At 41.9% G+C, this 19,461-nt stretch overlaps 1 protein-coding gene across 1 annotated transcript; it reads left to right on the forward strand.

Moving 5' to 3' along the window:
- Positions 1–1,661: 1,661 nt before the first annotated feature.
- napgb (N-ethylmaleimide-sensitive factor attachment protein, gamma b) lies at positions 1,662–9,326 on the forward strand. Its single transcript, XM_067363132.1, has 12 exons — positions 1,662–1,804; positions 3,049–3,116; positions 3,225–3,309; positions 3,478–3,495; positions 3,682–3,712; positions 3,793–3,902; positions 5,064–5,130; positions 5,260–5,330; positions 5,469–5,547; positions 5,739–5,818; positions 5,901–6,030; positions 7,378–9,326. Exons 1-12 carry the CDS (start codon positions 1,749–1,751, stop codon positions 7,513–7,515), a joined length of 933 nt encoding a protein of 310 aa, XP_067219233.1. The 5' UTR covers positions 1,662–1,748; the 3' UTR covers positions 7,516–9,326.
- Positions 9,327–19,461: the final 10,135 nt, after the last annotated feature.

A 19,461-nucleotide genomic window follows, 5' to 3' on the forward strand; every position in this document is an offset into this window, starting at 1 on the left:
GTTTTTACTAATATAATCAAAACATTGCACACGTAAGGAAACTAAGAATATAAGTTTAATCGATATAAAAAAAAAATTCTATCTAAATACATTCATACAAATATATTTTCCATATTCTATATAACCACATAAATAAAGATAAATAATAAAAATAAGGCAAAACAATACATTATTCTATATAATTATAAAAATAACAAATATATTCTACCTATAAATACATTAATAAATAATAATAATAATGATAATAATAATACATATATTCTACTTATGCATAAATTAATATATGAATAATAACAAAAAGTCAAATAATATATTTTTCTATATAATTATATTATTTCCGTAAACACATTAACAATTAATTAATTAATTAATTAAATAAATAAATATATTCTACTTACTTATATATAAATTATATATATATATATATATATATATATATATATATATATATATATATATATATATATATATATATATATATATATAATAAAAATAAAGGCAGACAATATATTATTCTATATAATTATAAAAATAATAAATATATATAAATATATATATATATATATATATATATATATATATATATATATATATATATATATATATATATATATATAAATAAGGCAAACAATAAATTATTCTATATAATTATATTCTATCTTTCAACACAATAAATAAATAAATAAATAATATATTCTACTTATATATAAAGTAATATATACAAAATAAAAATAAAAGCAAACAATATACTCTATATAATTATAATAATAAATATATATATATAAATAATAAAAATAAGGCAAAATATATTATTCTATATAATTATATTCTACCTGTCAACACAATAAATTAATAAATAAATAATAAAAATAAATGCGAACAATATATATTATTCTATATAATATATAATATTATTCTATATAATTATAAAAATAACAAATATATTCTATCCGTAAACACATTAATAAATAATAATATATTCTATTTATACACAAATATATATAATGTATTTATATATATTATTTATTTATATATTAATAAATATAAATATTATATAAATAAATATTATAAATATTAAATATTTATTTATATTATTATATTATATATATTTTTTTATTTATATATTGTGTTGACGGGTAGAATATAATTATATAGAATAATATATATTTTGCCTTATTTTTTTATTATTTATATATATAAATAATAAAAAATAAGGCAAAATATATATTATGCCTTATTTTTTTATTATTTATATATATAAATAATAAAAAATAAGGCAAAATATATATTATTATATATATAAATAATAAAAAATAAGGCAAAATATATATTATTCTATATAATTATATTCTACCCGTCAACACAATAAATAAATAAATAATATATACTTATACATAAATTAACATATAAATAATAAAAATAAATACAAACAATATATTATTCTATATAATTATAAAAATAGCAAATATATTCTATCCGTAAACACATTAATAGATAATAATAATAAATACATTATACTCATACATAAATTAATGAATAATAAAAATAAGGCAATTGTGAATCGCAGATGCTGCAGGGTGCATTGCAGCTTCCCACTCGGGCTCCCGTAGAAAAACACCGTGACGTGGATGAGCTCTAAAGAAAATCTGGATAATCTACGTATAGCACGTGACGGTCCATCATCATCATCCTCCTCCTCCCGAGCAGCGGGTCGGTCTGTGTCCTCTTCATCCGCGCAACCGTGAGCCATGGCCGCACAGAAGATCAACGAGGCGCACGAGCACATCGCCAAAGCCGAGAAATGGTGAGATATGAAATATTGTCATATAGACACAGAATGACCGGACAGGTCAGATCTCACGCGTTACGATCGGCCTGCTGTCGCTGTCAGGGAAAAGGACAATTGCCTATTAGGCTACTGAGAGATAACGGGATGCGTTTTGGTTTGAGCGTCCAGATTATTACATGAGATGCTGGAGGATTCTGATGCGCGTGAAGAATGCATGAAGAATATTACACCGCGAGACAGATTGCGTAATCGCGCGTGCAGTGCTGGAGGTTACCTTAGCGACAGCTGCAGTGGTCCTCATTATGAGGGTTCCGAAACACTACTGATGATGATGATGGTGATGTGGACATTCTTGCTACGCAGTACACGTTCGAGTGCACATCATGGGGCAAGTTGTCACAGACCTCATCGCAGTAGATTTTGAGTCAAAAGTCCAATTGCGCAAATTGTTCTAAAATTGGCTTTTGTATGTTGTTTACAAACACCAAGTTCAAAAACTAATGTTAAATTATGTGCATCTTTTTTTTGCAACATCTCTTACCTTGTGAAAAAGAAGCACACTAGTAAAAAAGAGCACGTTCTTGGAAAATATACTTAATTGGATGTTATTTACAATTAAATGAAAATGTATTATAGTATAAATTTATATTGCAAGCAATTATTTGAACTTAAGAGTGCTTTTTGTTCCACTTAAGTACATCTTTATAAGTAAATTCATAATTCTGTTGTCCTTAAAATGTTTAAAGCGTACCGCCGAATGCATTGACAAGCATTTATGTGTTTCTTAAATGTCATGTATTTAAATATATACTTAAATTACAGGTTTGTAATGATGAAGTCACAGTTAGTACATTTAAAATACATTAAATTTAAATGCAATTTCAAATAACAAACCACAAATCAAGTACTGTACATGTGTTAACACATAAACATAAGTGTACTTCTTTAAAGCATGATGAAAGATTATTAAAACGTGATTTAAAATATACTTTAGAGTAAATTTTTTAATGTGGCATTATTACAAAGTGTGCTTTTAAAAAGTGTACTTAAAAAACTAAAGTGTACTCTCTTTAAGTGGCCTTTTATTTTATTAATATTATATTGTCTGCAAGTAATTTTTTTTTTTTTATAAATATATATATTTTTAAGATTTGACATACACTACAAGTGCACATTCAATACACGTAAGCGCACTTCTTTCTCACAAGGGTTTGGTTACCAGTGAACACCATAAAATGAATGTGTTTTACCTCATGCAGCTTAAAGACCAGCATGACCAAGTGGAAACCTGATTATGATGGAGCAGCTTCGGAGATGGCAAAAGCAGGTGATTGAAACCTTAAATAAATGACCGTCTTGCACTGATATTATTGAAGGAAATGTAATACCCATCACAATGATTGCTTTTTAACAATGTCTATTGGTGTTATATTAGCTGTGGCTTTCAAAAATGCGAAACAGCTTGAACAAGCGAAGGACGCGTACCTGAAAGAGGCCGAGTACCACACAGAAAACAAAGCGTATCCTTCACGAACAACACTGTGACCCCAGTTAAGGCAGAAGAAGAAATCACAAATGCAAAGTTAATCCACCAAATAAGACTAAATATTATAGTTTATATTTGTATTATGTAGTATTGTTTAAGCTTTGATTTTATTCTCTCATATTTACTTAACTAAAATTCACAGACTCTTCCATGCAGCAAAGTAAGTGAATGTTTATGCTATTACTCTAAATAGTTTACTACCTATCTATGCTAATTTAGTTTACTACTTTCATACTTTTAGTAGTTAACAACATACTATAATATTAAAAACTTATACATGATTAACTGCCTATATAATACTCACCTTATTGCCATCCATTATAAAACATGCTTCTCTTCTTCTCAGAGCGTATGAACAAGCCGGCATGATGTTGAAGGTGAGTCGAACCGTACAGTGATTGTTATGGATGGCCTGTAGGTTTGAGACGGTGCATGAATGACTCTTGCACACCTGCAGGACATGAAGAAGATGCCTGAGGCCATCCAGCTGATAGAGAAGGCCAGCGTCATGTACGTGGAGAACGGCACCTCTGGCACTGCTGGAATAGCCTTGGACAGGGCTGGGAAGTGAGTATACAGATGAGCGTATACCAATGACTAATCAAAACCGGGGTCGGAAATTAACCTCTAGTATAATCCTGCAGTACCGGAGGCTGCAGTTCAGGACCACAGACCTAGGACCGCATTTCTAGGACCCTAGTTTTTTTTGTGACAGCGCCACCTAGCCAATACTGATCCATCTGAGCAGACCGGATTTAAAGAGGACCTATAATGCTTCTTTCACAAGATGTAATATAAGTCTCTGGTGTCCCCAGAATGTGTCTGTGAAGTTTCAGCTCAAAAAATCCCCCACAGATCATTTATTATAGCTTGTCAAATTTGCCCCTATTTGGGTGTGAGCAAAAACACACTGTTTTTGTGTGTGTCCCTTTAAATGCAAATGAGCTGCTGTTTTAATTTGAAATGTAAGTCTTGTACATGACGCAGAAAACAGCTTGATTCCACATTGAAATGTAAGGTCTTTCTTTCCAAAAAATCTTCAAAATTAAAGTGATTAAAGGTGCCCTAGAATTAAGTTAAATAACAAGAGTTCAGTACATGGAAATGACATACAGTGAGTCTCAAACTCCATTGTTTCCTCCTCCTTATATAAATCTCATTTGTTTAAAAGACCTCAGAAGAACAGGCGAATCTCAACATAACACCGACTGTTACGCAACAGTCGGGATCATTAATATGTATGACCCCAATATTTGCATATGCCAGCTCATGTTCATAAATGTTTCTTTTTTAAAAACTTTTTTCTTTTGGTTATACAAATGTTAATAGGACATTCCATTTTATATTTTTGCAAACATTATGGGAATGTTACTTTTGAATGTTCTTTAAACATTCTAAAGCAAGTAGTAACTTTTAAAAATGTTAGATGAACATTCAACGTTTCAGAAAAAAAGTTTATACGTTGCTAACCTTTTGAGAACATTATTATAGAACAGATAACTTTGAACAAACATTCTATTAACGTTACCGGAATAATGTTTGTTCATAACTTTGAGAGAACCTTGCCAGAATGTTCTGGGAATGTTCCCTATTAGCTGGGGAAGACCCTCCCACTTCCTGAGAGGTTGTTTGTGTACTATCTTTGCATTCTCTGAAGTGTTTGAACTGAATGCATGTGAGGGTTCTCTTACCACGACCAGCATTAACCAGTGCCGTCTGCTTCTTCAGACTCGTTGAATCGATTGATCTGGAGAAAGCCGTGGACTTGTACCAGAAGGCTGCATCTGTGTTTGAGGTGAGGAAACGGCAACATGCATTAATATTTTTAACCTTGTGACATAAATGAATCCTGTAAATGATCAGACATCTATTTGTTGTGGATATTCATGCATAACCCATGTGATCTGGTTGTTGATGTGTTCAGAATGAAGATCGTCTCAGACAGGCCGCAGAGCTTCTGGGTAAATCCTCCAGACTTCTGGTGAGACTGCGCAGGTGCGTCCTTTTTTACAAGTTCTTAGTTTTAGTTTTGGGGCCTACTAGAATACATTTACATGATTTAAAGTTCAAAAAAGACATCCATACTGTACATTTTACATATATAATCTTGCTGTTGTGTTTTATTGTCCTCAGGTTGGACGAGGCTGCTGTGTCCCTCCAAAAAGAGAAGAACATGTACAAGGAAATTGAGAACTACCCCACCTGCTTTAAGGTGCAAATACTGACATTCATCTGAAATTTTAGTCATAATTGTTCAGGACGAGGTCATGTCACACACCAGTCCATTTGGTGTCCAACTTGACAAGCTTCTGCCTATTGAGAAATTCAACTTTTATCATGAAAGTTTGCATTTGTGTCCTAATGTTTTCAATAGATGTTTGATATAGTTGTTCTTACCTGCAGAAAACCATTGCTCAAGTGCTGGTCCATCTCCACCGTGGTGACTTTGTTGCTGCAGACAAGTGTGTCAGAGAAAGTTACAGGTACAAACGAGTGACACCGTCCTTCAAATCCACTGTATTATCTGTGAACGGTATGAAATATTGTGTTGTTCCTTCCCTTCAGTCTCCCAGGGTTCAGTGGGAGTGAGGACTGCGTTTCTATGGAGACATTACTGGCGGCTTATGACGAGCAGGACGAGGATCAGTTGGCACGCGTGTGCAACTCACCTTTACTCAAGTACATGGACAATGATGTGAGTGTTAGACCTGATTCTTCACACCGAACAGAACAATACTGTGGCAAAACATTACGCTCACTAAAGGAGCATTAGCTCAGTATTCATAAGCTCAGTATTCATAAAAATGAAATACATTCTACTTAAACTATATTAAAATTATATAATATATATATATATATATATATATATATATATATATATATATATATATGTATATATACATACACACACACACACACACACACACACACAGACATACAAGTCATGTCACACAGATATGGAAGGCCAAAAGGTTCAAAAACACGTGAATTGTAACACGTCAACAATACGTTAAATACGTGTTAGCCAAATTATGACGGAAACATTTTTTATGACGCGCTAATTTTGACAGCACTAATATATAGAAGTCTCTTATGCTTTCCAATCCTGGATTAATTTGAACAAAAATACAGTTAAAAATTGTAATATTGTGGAATTTTATTAGAATTTATAGAATTTGGAATATAGAATTTATATCGTAATTATATTTTAATAGAATTAAAATTTTACAGTGTAATTTATTCCTCTGATACGAAGCTGAATTTTCAGTAGCCATTACATTTAATTTATTTGAAATAGAAATCTTTTGTAACATTATAAATGTTGTCCTATCATTTTTGTATTGTAGTTTGTTAATTTTTAGTTGATTTTTTTACCAACAAAATCAACAAACAAAAAGTACAACTTTTACATAAATAGTATTTTAGCTTTCTGTTAGAGAGCTCATTCATGGAAATATTAAAAATCTACTAACATCCCAAGCAAACACAGAATGTTACCTTACCATTAGTATTTGGTTCCTGTTTGGTTATTTTTTTGAGAACCAAATAATAACGTTCTAGGAACGTTCTTTTTAGGTTTAACCATAAAATATCGTTCCCAGAACGTTGCAGGTTGGTTATTTTTAAATAACCTAAAAATAACTTATACAGAAAGTTTCCTAATGGTTACTTTTTGGTTATTATTTTGTGTGCTGGATGATTAGTGATGTACACTAGGGTAATGATATCGGAGTGAAGAGGTTAGGGGAACATTCTGGGAATGTTAGAATGACATTATTTGAACCAAAAACTAACATTCTATTTCCATTAAGAAAACATTCATTGCTAACCAAAAACAAACCTTAAAAAATAATGTTCTGGGAACCAAAAAATAATGTTCTGGGAACCAAAAACTAACGTTCTGGGAACCAAAAACTAACGTTCTTGGAACCAGCTGTTATTTACTGTTTTTCCAAAAAATCTGGCTGATTTTACAATCAGCCTGGCTGACAAATCAGTGCATTACTATTAAAACCCTCTCTCCTCGGCTCTGTTCATGCAGTATGCCAAGTTGGCCATCTCTCTGAGGGTGCCGGGCGGAGGTGGCGGGAAGAAGAAGAAACCTCCTGTTGCTCCTCAAGAGGGCAGCGCTGGACCACCAGCTGAGGAAGATGATGATTACGAGGGTGGTTTGTGTTAACTGAGAGAACGGCCCGACTATCCGTGTGTGTGTGCGTGTGTGAGTGTGAGTGAATCTTAGTGTTTCCTTCCTTTGTGCGAAGTGGAGTCATTCCTGAGGAATTCTCTTCCTGTGGGAGAGTCCAGTTTTCTGTGCGTTTACACACCAGACACACAGAAACGCTTACAAACACAGGCTGTGGACATCAGTTTAACATATTTAATGCAGAAGAGGTTCATTTCTTTGCCACTATCTGCACTAAATGGAATAGAGAAATGCAGTGATGAAATGTAGTTTGCATCACCCTGGTTCCCTCGACAAGAACCTAACATGATTTTTCCACTGGCTTTTGGATTATTGCAGAAAATAAGCTCTGTGACCAACAAAAGTTTATGATTCTTACACGTTTAGTTCATCATGACAATCTTCACAAATGAACACAACATTTATGATGTCTAAACACAATTACCAGAAGTAAAAAGCTAAAGGTAGGCTATAAACAGGGATGCCAGGTCAAAACCCATCCAATTCCTACTCAAAATTAGCCCAAAACTAGCCCAGTGGGATTTTAGGGGGGTCCCCCAAATCAGCAGGGTTCACCTCGTAAAATTCGCTTTCCATGGGAAAAATATCATGTTATTTGGGGTTGCTTCAGCCCGCAGACTTGAAAAACAACCCGCAGCAACAATGTTAAAGTCTGCAGACTTGGCAACACTGGCTCTAAACGAGTGACACTAGGAACACATGACTTCAACATCACCCTCACTAAGCTACAACTCTCTTTCAGTCTTTATTTAAAAACATTTTCCCTGAAAGTTTGATTTGGAATAGTTTGCAAGAGTGCAATTATAAACACAATGAGGCTGTGAAAGCGACTAGCGACCGTGATGATGTTTAATGTTCCCGACAACTTCTGTAGTCTCATTTAGCCACTTGTAAGCAAAGTGAAAACTTTAAAAAGATCACAAAAGGGTGTTACTGATGTATTTTATGTCTTAGAATAAAATAGGAAAATATCTTGTGTTCACCACAGACCTTATTTCAGGCATTTAACCGAAAACCAGTTAAAAAAACCCAGTGACTCTAGTGCTTGTTTTCATGTTTTTGCATACAAAATTTCATCATCCCTGTTGCTCTCTATTGACTGCAGTGTTTTTAAGCAAATTACAAACACTCGTCTTCTATTGGTCAAACAAACAGATAGTCCCGCCTCTATACTCATTGGTTGAACCGGTGTTCCACTCAGTTGAACTGCTTGAACTATCATTTCAATGCTGCTAGTGGTGCAGAAATATAAAGACAGTCTTAGATAATAAATATGTGATTATATTGTTGCTTAAATTATGTTTGAAAATGTTTTCTTTAAATTTGATTAGTAAAATGTGCAGTTGTGTGTACAGAATCTGTTTATTATTTTTATGTGTGAACAGTCTGTGATGTCAAAGTGATTGATACAATTTGTAAAATACTGTGTAATTGTCCATTATGTACAGTAACTTATTTTAAGTGTTGTTGTAATTGTCTCTGTCGAGTGAGGTGTCATGCTGCGTTTCCAAATATACAACCTGACAGAAATAATGATGCAAAAACTACTTAATTAAAAGACACAATCTATAAACTGTTTGGCTGTGTACTGCTAAAGGTGTTTTCCTGTGAACTACTTGATGCATAAAGCATATTTTACAAATAGAGGGCAGCACCGTTTACAACCCATGTTACAGTATATAGAGAAACTCTAGGAAAGAGAATAATTCCAATCCGAGCATATTAACCCTTTGTATTCTTTGTCTCTGAACATGTTTTATTTATTGTACACAGCAATAAACAGCTCTATTGGTGCAAAATGACATCATTGTACTTTATATAAATGTGCAGTTGGATGGTAAAGATTTATATTACATCCAGTGGATTTATTGATTACAGCCGCAGCTCATCTTGGGCACCAAAATATTCATCCAACATAGACCTCTATATATACTGAATTAATAATAAATTATAAACGAGTTCAGCATTCTGCAACAAATATTTTCTAGGCTATTTTAAGTTGTAAAGTGAGCAGGATATATTAAAATGTAGTGAAAGGATTCAGCAGGCATATATTCATGATACCCACAAATTTCCAATGTAAATCTGCCAAAAGTGTGTCTGCTGTGTTCAGCTATTAGAATATAAAGCTTATAAAATGGTTATCATAAACTAGCACTAAGACCCAGAATCTGCCCTACCTAAATTTATGGCCAGGAGCCGCTACAATGACACTGCACAAGGTCAGGGAAAACGAGAAGCAGGTCGTAATGGTTGCGCCTTACTAGTCCACCCAGATCTGGCTTTTGGACCTGATGCTCCTCGTGATAGCCCCTCCCTGGTGGATTCCCATGAGGAAGGACCTACTTTCTCATGGATGGGGCCCATGTGGCACCCACGTCTGGAATATCATTGCGTAATATCATTGCACTGCTGCAGCCATGGAACGGCAGCAAAGTTCCTTGATTATTACGCCTGAATGAGAGTATAGTTCCTAGCCATATCAGCCTAGAAAATCACAACTTTTTATTTTCCGTCGGTCTTAGTACACGATTTAACTACAGAAGAGTCAAGTTTTAAATATGAAAAATATCTAAACTCTTTGGTCATTTTTGAGCACGATGCTAACGGTCTAATCAGATTCAATGAACTATGCTAAGCTATGCTAAAAGTGGTACCGCCAGAACCGGAGATCGGCTGAATGGATTTGAAAACGGTAAAACTCAACTGTTTAACTCTAGGGGAGTTGGAAAATGAGCCTATTTTCAAAAAAAGTGGAGTGTTCCTTTAAGTGGCCTACCACCGGCTCTGGTAGACACAATCACTCAAGCTAGAGCCCCCTCTGCCAGGTGTGTTTATGTTTTGATGTGAAGTCTGTTCGCTGAGTGGTGTTCTTCCCGCCGGGAAGACCCTGGAAATGCCCAATCAGCTCTGTGCTTTACTTCTTGCAAGAGAGGTTGGAGCAAAAACTGTTCCGCTCCACTTTGAAAGTGTATGTTGCTGCCGTTGCAGCACATCACAATGCTTTTGATGCCAGGTCACTTGGAAAACACAACCTGGGCTGCGTTCCAGTTCATTTTTAAATGCCCTTCCCTCGCTAACTTCCCTCAGTCTCGTTGACTCGGATGTACGTCATTGCTTATGTTGCACGAGTGCCCACTACTGGAGGAACCTATGCAATGGGCTGAACTGGAACGTCCTAAGCCCTTGATCACTTGGAATCCACAATGAAGCTGATTTATTATTAATTTTTGTCCCCTTACAGAATTGTTTGATACAGCATTCTATATGTGTATATGTGTGTTTTAAAAAAATTATTAATATATCATAGTGTTGTTTGTGGTGGGGTAAGCGAGGGTCTGTCCATATAAACTTCCCTCGTCCACTTCACAAAGTGGAACACACTTTAAAATGGCGGCAGGGATTCCCCCGAGGGGAAGTGTTTAGGGAAGTTCGCGAGTGCGTGTTTAAAACTGAAGTGGAACGCAGCCCTGGTCATCAGGTTCCTGAGAGGCGCAAGGAGGTTAAAACCCTATCCCCTCCTGGGACCTCTCTGTGGTCCTTTCTGGTCTACAGAGAGCTCCAGGAGTCAGTTGAGCTTAAAATCCTGTCTCTAAAGCTCCTATCCATGCTTGTTTCCTTCAAAAGGGTGGGGGACCTGCAGGCATTTTCGGTCAGGGAATCGTGCCTTGAGTTTGGGTCCGGGATATGTGCCCAAAATTCCCACCACTCCTTTTAGGGACCAAGTAGTGAATTTGCAAGTGGTGAACTTCCAGAGGAGGCAGACCCAGCCCTCACATTGCTGTGTCCTGTTCACACATTACATGTTTACTTGGACTGCACACATAGCTTCAGATGCTCAAAGCAGCACTTTGCCTGCTTTGGAAGTCAGCAGAAGGGAAAGGTTGTTTCCAAACAGAGGATAGTGGATGCCATCACCATGCCATGCCCCCTCAGAGTGAGGGCTCACTCTACTCAGGGTGTTGCTTCCTCCTGGGTGTTGGCACACGGCACCTCTCTGACAGACATCAGCTGCGGGTTGGGCGACACCTAATACATTTGCGAGACTCTAAAATCTCAGAGTGGATCCGGTTTCTACCTGTGTGCTGGGTACAAACAGGTAATGTGCAGGAAGCCTGGCTTGGTGTCTCACTTGTAGCGCCATTTCCCCCTATTGGGGGCGATACGAGCACCTACTTGCTCTTCAGAAGAGTTCCCCACTTGGCAAAGCCTGAATCAAGTTCCTCCAGCATCCTTCAGCAGTCAGACGCGACGAATGGGGTCTGATGCCAGGCCCAGTACTCATGTGCATGCCTGGCCAGTCAGCCCTTTTACTGGGCTAGATGCCCATATGTTGTGATTCCCCCTCGGTAATCACATATGTGTATTGTCTCTCTGTCGCCACACTCGTGTCTTTCCCTGAGCAGTTCCACTCTGTCCATCTCTGTATCGGTGGTAACTCCTCCAATGCTATGCAGGACCAAGTCAGTTCCGTATGTGTGTCCACCACACGTTACCTCCCTTTCGGCAGAGTGTGGTCTCCATATCGTCCCTCTCCATTAGACTAGGCACACTTTCCCAGTGTTAACAACACTGGTCATGGCATCCCGTTGGTATGGCAGACTGTTTTCTTTGGGCTTACGTGGGGCGCTGGGGAGGGTACGACTGTGTAGAGGGCAGTTGCCAAAAGGGCACTGTAACACAGTTCGTAAATGGGAAGAAGGAGGCGGGAACCGGCGAACGTTAAAACAATAATCTTTAATAAAATAAACAAAGAACAAAATGAAAGTAATGCCGGCAGACCCTCGCGGACGTCTGCCGGCCACACAAACATAATAAAACATAAAATAATATCCAGGCCTAGTCCTCTCTCGTCCGTCACGGTCGTCGCTTCTCCTTTTATGCTCCCGGAGCTCCTCCGTGAGAGACTCAAGGCCGGTGCGCCTCCCAGGTGATGCTCGTTATCACTTGCGTCACTGGCCGTGCGCCATTCCCTCACGGCTCTCGCCCGCCCTGCTCGGCCCTCAGCCTGCTAAGAGGCGCTTCTTCGCAGTGCCATGTGGTGGCACTGGACGCTCGGTGGACGGCCCGATCCTCGACCACCTCCTGGCGGCCGGTGATGGCTCCTCCGACTGAGGGCAGCCGGCAGCGAGTCCCCCGTTGCCTGCTCCTCCCCTTTATGGCAGACGGCTGCAGGCTCCGGCCCACGGCCCACGGCAAACGGCGGTGACTCCTCCGCTCCCTCTTGGACGGCAGCCACCCCACCTCGTCCCAGGGGCACGGCCTCGAGCTCTTCGTCCCACCTGTCACTAGGCTCCAGCACCACCCGCGCTGCCCGAACTCTGCAGCACCGCGATCCCCCTCAGCAGAGAGGGCTCTCCAACAGCATGTCCCTCCTTCCTCCCGGGTTTCGGCACCAATGTAACACAGTTCATAAACGGGAAGAAGGAGACGGGAACCGGTGAACGTTAAAACAATAATCTTTAATAAAATAAACAAAGAACAAAATGAAAGTAATGCCAGCAGAACCTCACGGACGTCTGCCGGCCACACAAACATAATAAAACATAAAATAATATCCAGGCCTAGTCCTCTCTTCCTCTCTCATCCTTCATGGTCGTCACTCCTCCTTTTATGCTCCCGGAGCTCCTCCGTGAGAGACTCCTGGCGGCCGGTGATGGCTCCTCCAACTGAGGGCAGCCGGCAGCGAGTCCCTCGTTCCCTGCTCCTCCCCTTTATGGCGGACGGCAGCAGGCTCCGGCCCACGGCGAACGGCGGCGACTCCTCCGCTCCCTCTTGGACGGCAGCCACCCCACCTCATCCCAGGGGCACGGCCTCGAGCTCTCCGTCCCACCTGTCACTAGGCTCCAGAACCACCGCCTCGGGCAGCCTCTCGCGGTCTTCACGCTCCCGCGCTGCCCGAACTCCGCAGCACCGCGATCCCCCTCAGCAGCGAGGGCTCTCCAACAGCATGTCCCTCCTTCCTCCCGGGTTTCGACACCAATGTAACGTAGTTCGTAAATATGGGAACAAATCTTTAATCTCAAAATAAACAAAGAACAAAACGAAAGTAATGCGGCAGACCCTCGCGGACATCTGCCGGCCACACAAACATCATAAAACTTTTATGCTCCCGGAGCTCCTCCGTGAGAGACTCAAGGCCGGTGATATTTTAGATGTTTCAGATACAGTACTGTTAAACTATGTTGATTTGATAAAGTTTCCAGTTGTCTTGTAAGAGGTTGAGATATTTCAGATGGCGTGGATGTGATGTGAATCAAGTACATGAGTTATTATTACTGTAAGCGCTTAATCAAAAAGGCAATAGACACTCCTGTAAATAACTGATCTCTGAACAAGATGAAACACCCTGTAGAGTTTTCCTTGTAAACTGTATGATCACTATCTAAAAACAATTTTGGGGTTTTTCTTATTTAACAAATGTTAGCAATCCTCCTGAAATCTTTTTCCAGAACCAGAACTTAAAATTGGATCTTGCAGCATTATATGTTTAAAGTCAGGTGAATCTGGATGACCTTACATAAACCTTCCACAGCCTCAAACTCATGAGTGTCTCTGTGTGCACGTTTGCGTAAGAATGCCGCTGTAAGACCACAGTAACTGATGCACTGGACAGAGATAAATTGTGTAGCGTGCAGCACACCAGCAAGACAAAAGGCAAGAAAGTATGAATCTTTAAATGTGTGAAGGGAAGTAAGCTTCAGTCAGACTATCATGGAATAGGCTGCTCTATAAGTAGTTATGTTTTTGCTGTAAAATTAATTATTCGATTATAACTGATTATTTTTGGGCATGCTCAAACCACGACAGCTGAATAATGTCAGGGCTCATCATTAGATAACAGTAGTCGGCTGTAAGTCTAAGGGATCTGGTCCAGGTGACGACTCCGGATCGGCCACTAGAGGCACATAAGGCTCCACTCTGTTCCTGTAGCAGAAGAGGAAGTGCTGCTTTATACCCTTCCAAGCTTGTTTAGTTCAGGGGAGTGAGGTTGACACGCACAGCTCTTACTAGCCTACATCACTGCCCTAAACCTCACTCCCATTCCCGTATGGTGCTAACACTGCAGCCCCTCCAGTTGAAACCAGCCGCTCTAAGCGGGCATCGAATCCGGGCCTGTCCGCATGGGAGTCGGTGCTCTAACAAGGAGGCTAAAGACTGCAGTCTCTAGCGTCAGTCGCTAGAGCACCTCTTGAGTTCAGCGGAGTGAGGTTTACATGCACCATGTCCAAATCAGTGACCACCAAACAGTTGAAGGTCAAAATTACAGTTTTAGTGCAGCTTCAAAGGGCTTTAAACGATACCAGACGAGGAATAAGAGTCATATCTAGAGAAACCGTCATTTTTGAAAGAAATACAACTGTATATGCTTTATAACTTCCACTTTCCATATTCTTCAAAAAGCTTTAACTTACGGAACGAACGCGGTGCCAGTTCCGTTTTTTTCCGTAAGTAGAATAGGGAAGGCGTAGGACATACGCATGTTTTGAAGTATACGGAAAGCGGAAACACGTGCAAGGCGATCATTTCTTTATATAAAGCATATACAGTTGTATTTTTTTCAAAAATGACTGATGGTTTCTCTAGATAAGACCCTTATTCCTCGTCTGGTGCCGTTTAAAGCCCTTTGAAGCTGCACTGAAACTGTCATTTTGACCTTCAGCCGTCTGGAGGCCATTGAAGTCCACTATAAGGAGAAAAATCCTGGAATGTTTTCATCAAAAACCTTAATTTCTTTTCGACTGAAGAAACACATGAACATCTTGGATGACATGGGGGTGAATAAATTATCAGGAACATTTTATTTGAAAGTGAACTAATCCTTTAAGCTCCCCTCTTAGGGTGTCCATCTCTGCTTAATGCAGGCAGCATCTGAGGAGGCCTTTTACTCAGACACTTATACTACATTTTTGGAAAATCTAACTTCATATTACTCATCAATTGATCCATGCCTTGTATGATCCAATGTACCTTTTGTAGGTGTATCAGTCTCTATATCTCATGATTAATTGTTCTTCCTTTGTCTCCTATGCTGTTGTCTTCTTCTAGCACTCTTCCTCTTCTTCACTGAAGTCTTCGTCTGGCTCACCTCCGCCTGAGGTTGCACCGTGCTCTCTTCATGCTTATTGTTAACCTTTGTGGTTCGTTACAAACATCAAACTCAAAAACCTAACTTTCACAACTGTTCCTTAGTCATCTTATCTTATAACATACAAAGGATGTATTGCAGTTGCTTAATTTCATAATCATTCAAGCACATATGACCTTAACATTTTAAAGCAAGCAAATAACTACATTGAGGTAAATATCAGTATCAATATCAATATCCAAAACAACATGAAGGTTGAGATAGAGGGGTACGTGACCAGGAAGTGTTCCTGCATAAAGCAGAAGAAACCCACTGCACACTTCCGAGCGCATATACCTCCACTTGGAGCCGAGCCGAGGAGGATCAAAAAATGCAGTAAAAACAGTAAAATATTATTACAATTTTTAAAAACTCTTTTTTTTTATGTGAATATATGTTAAAATGTAATTTATTCCTGTGATCAAAGCTGAATTTTCAGCATCATTACTCCAGTCTTCAGTGTCACATGATCCTTCAGAAATCATTCTAATATGATGATTTGCTGCTCAAGAAACGTCTCGGTTACGTATGTAACCCTCGTTCCCTGAAGGAGGGAACGGAGACGTACGTCAGTAGTGACCGACGAATTGGGATATCGCTTAGAGAGCCCTATCAGCTTCGTGTAAACTAAAACAAGCCAATGGAATTGGCGTGCGATATTTGCATAATGCGCACCGCCCCCGACAGGTGTATATAAATAGGAAGCAGATGCAATCGCACTCTGTTTTTCGCTGAGGAGACAACTGGTGTCCGCGCTACAGCGAGGGTACAGAAACTGTGGCGACGGGACGTACGTCTCCGTTCCCTCCTTCAGGGAACGAGGGTTACATACGTAACCGAGACGTTCCCTTTCAGTCGGTCACGTTCGACGTACGTCAGTAGTAACCGACGAATTGGGATCCCAACTAAAGCGCCACAGTTACGAAACCCCTTCCAGTGCCCAGCGCAAGCTCAGCCGCCCATAGCACCGGCTGGCGGTGAAGGGGGCGAGCTTACACCTAGAGAGTCTACTGCTGTCTAACCACTACCCACTAAGTAAACTGGACTACACTGGGGAAGCGAACCCTTAAGGGACGCTGCGGAGACCACTACCTACCCAATGGGGGAGGAGTTTACGTGGGAATACACATATGGACTGGCCCGGGGGGCAGTACGCATATGGAGTCCCTGGGATGGCTCCACCTGGTAGGGGGAGACTCATCTGACAGGTGACAGCAGAGCTGGCTCTGCTAAGGGAAGACACGGACTCAGCCCGTAGGGAGTTTTAAACCGTGGATAATTACACATATGGGACCGCTCACGTAGAGGAGTCACGACATATGGGCCCCAGCCAACAGACAGCGTCAGCGATGGATGTAGGCCTGGCATCAGACACTCCGCAATGTCCGAGCCGAAGGGGGAGGCGGAGGAACTCGACAGGGTTCGCTAAGCGGGGAACACGACTGGAGTGAAAGTATGCAAGTATCCGGCCAGTGACGGGAATGGCATTGCAAGCCGACACTTAGAGCGGGTACAACACGTCTACCGACTAGTGGATGCGAGTACACGTGAAGATACCGGCTCTACACGTAGGCTATAAAACCTAGCGAACGTGTTTGGTGTCGCCCAGCCTGCAGCTCTACAGATATCTGTCAGCGAGGCGCCATGAGCCAGCGCCCAGGAAGAGGCCACCCCTCCGGTGGAGTGGGCTCTCAACCCGAGCGGGCAAGGCACGCCCTGGGATTCGTACGCCAAAGCGATGGCATCCACTATCCAGTGGGCCATCCTCTGCTTGGAGACAGCCTTTCCCTTCTGCTGGCCTCCGTAACAGATGAAGAGCTGATCTGAGGTCCTGAAGCTTCGCGTTCTATCCACGTAAACGCGCAGAGCGCGGACGGGACAGAGCAAAGCTAGGGCTGGGTCTGCCTCCTCCGAGGGCAGCGCTTGCAGGTTCACTACGTGATCTCTGAAGGGAGTGGTAGGAACCTTGGGCACGTATCCAGGCCGGGGTCTCAGGATGACGTGAGAAACACCGGGCCCGAATTCTAGGCACGTTTCGTCGACCGAAAATGCATGCAGATCCCCTACCCTCTTCAGGGAAGCCAATGCAACCAGAAGAACCGTCTTAAGAGACATTAGTTTCAGGTCGACTGATTGCAAAGGCTCAAAGGGATGACCCCGGAGAGCTGTGAGAACCAGGGTCAGATCCCAAGAGGGTACGGAGGAAGGGCGAGGAGGATTCAGTCTCCTGGCCCCCCTCAGGAACCTGACGATCAGATCGTGTTTCCCCAGGGACTTACCCTCAACTGCGTGGTGATGTGCAGCGATAGCGGCAACATACACCTTGAGGGTGGAGGGAGACAGCCTTCGTTCCAACCCCTCTTGCAGGAAGGAAAGCACGGATCTGACCGAACATGATCGGGGGTCCTCTCAGCGAGAGGCGCACCATTCGACGAACAGGTTCCACTTCAACGCATAGAGACTCCTAGTGGAAGGAGCTCTAGCGGAAGTGATGGTGTCTACGACCGCTTGCGGGAGATCACTCAGAACCTCCGCATCCCGTCCAGGGACCACACGTGGAGGTTCCATAGATTGGGACGCGGGTGCCACAGGGTGCCCCGTCTCTGAGTCAGGAGGTCCTTCCTCAGAGGAATCGGCCAGGGAGGTGCTGTCGCGAGGAGAATGAGGTCTGAGAACCAGGTCTGAGTAGGCCAGTACGGAGCCACTAACAGAACCTGCTCCCCGTCCTCCCTGACCTTGCACAGGAGTTGTGCGAGAAGGCTCACTGGGGGAAACGCATATTTGCGCAGACCCGGGGGCCAGCTGTGTGCCAGGGCATCCGTGCCGAGCGTGCCGCCGGTCAGGGAATAAAACCACTGGCAGTGGGCAGTTTCTGGGGAGGCAAACAGGACTACCTGGGCCTCGCCGAAATGCTGCCAAATCAGCTGGACCGCCTGGGGGTGGAGCCGCCACTCGCCCGCAAGTGGAGGCTGCCGTGACAGCTCGACGGCTGCACGGTTGAGCACACCTGGGACATGAGTGGCCCGAAGGGACCTCATATACTTCTGACTCCACAACAAGAGATGGCGGGCGAGTTGCGACATGCAACGGGAGCGTAGACCACCTTGACGGTTGATGTACGCAACGGCCGCAGAGCTGTCTGAGCGGACTAGAACGTGCTTGCCTGACAACAGCTTCTTGAAGCGGGCCAGCGCAAGACGAACCGCTAGCAACTCGAGGCAATTGATATGCCAATGCAGCTGAGGCCCCGTCCATAGACCTGCCACTGCATGCCCGTTGTACGTGGCCCCCTATCCCGTGGCAGAGGCATCTGTGGAGACCACAGCATGCCTGGACACTCGTTCGAGGGGTACTCCGGCCCGCAGGAACGAAGGGTCCGACCACCGGACAAGGGTGCGACGGCAGCTCGGTGTCACGGGGACACGGAGCGTGCCGCACTGCCATGCCCATCTCGGGACCCGGCCGCGGAGCCAGTGTTGAAGCGGTCTCATATGAAGCAATCCGAGCGGCGTGACCGCGGCTGCAGATGCCATATGCCCCAGGAGCCTCTGAAAATCTTTCAGTGGAGCCGCTGTCCTGCGCTTGAGCGAGCTCAGGCAGTTCAACACCGACTGGACGCGCGTTTTCCCAGACCGCTTGCCACCTGGCTTGGCAGAGACGAGCTGGGCACCACGTCCGCGACCGGCACCCTGCTGTTTGGCTGGTGTAGGCTGCTGCTTTGCCGACTTAGCAGGGGCGGAGGAAGACGCAGGCGGGCGCCCTCGGCGACGAGCGGGCTGAGGCTGAGCCACGGG

This window comes from Chanodichthys erythropterus, chromosome 16 (assembly GCF_024489055.1).
Source record: "Chanodichthys erythropterus isolate Z2021 chromosome 16, ASM2448905v1, whole genome shotgun sequence".
Taxonomy (NCBI): Eukaryota; Metazoa; Chordata; class Actinopteri; order Cypriniformes; family Xenocyprididae; genus Chanodichthys; species Chanodichthys erythropterus.

Coding starts and splice junctions, on each gene's coding strand:
- napgb (XM_067363132.1), top strand. CDS start 1,749: ATGGCCGCACAGAAGATCAACGAGGCGCACGAGCACATCGCCAAAGCC. Junction 5,131..5,259: donor AGGCTGCATCTGTGTTTGAG/GTGAGGAAACGG, acceptor TGATGTGTTCAG/AATGAAGATCGTCTCAGACA. Junction 5,331..5,468: donor CTTCTGGTGAGACTGCGCAG/GTGCGTCCTTTT, acceptor TATTGTCCTCAG/GTTGGACGAGGCTGCTGTGT.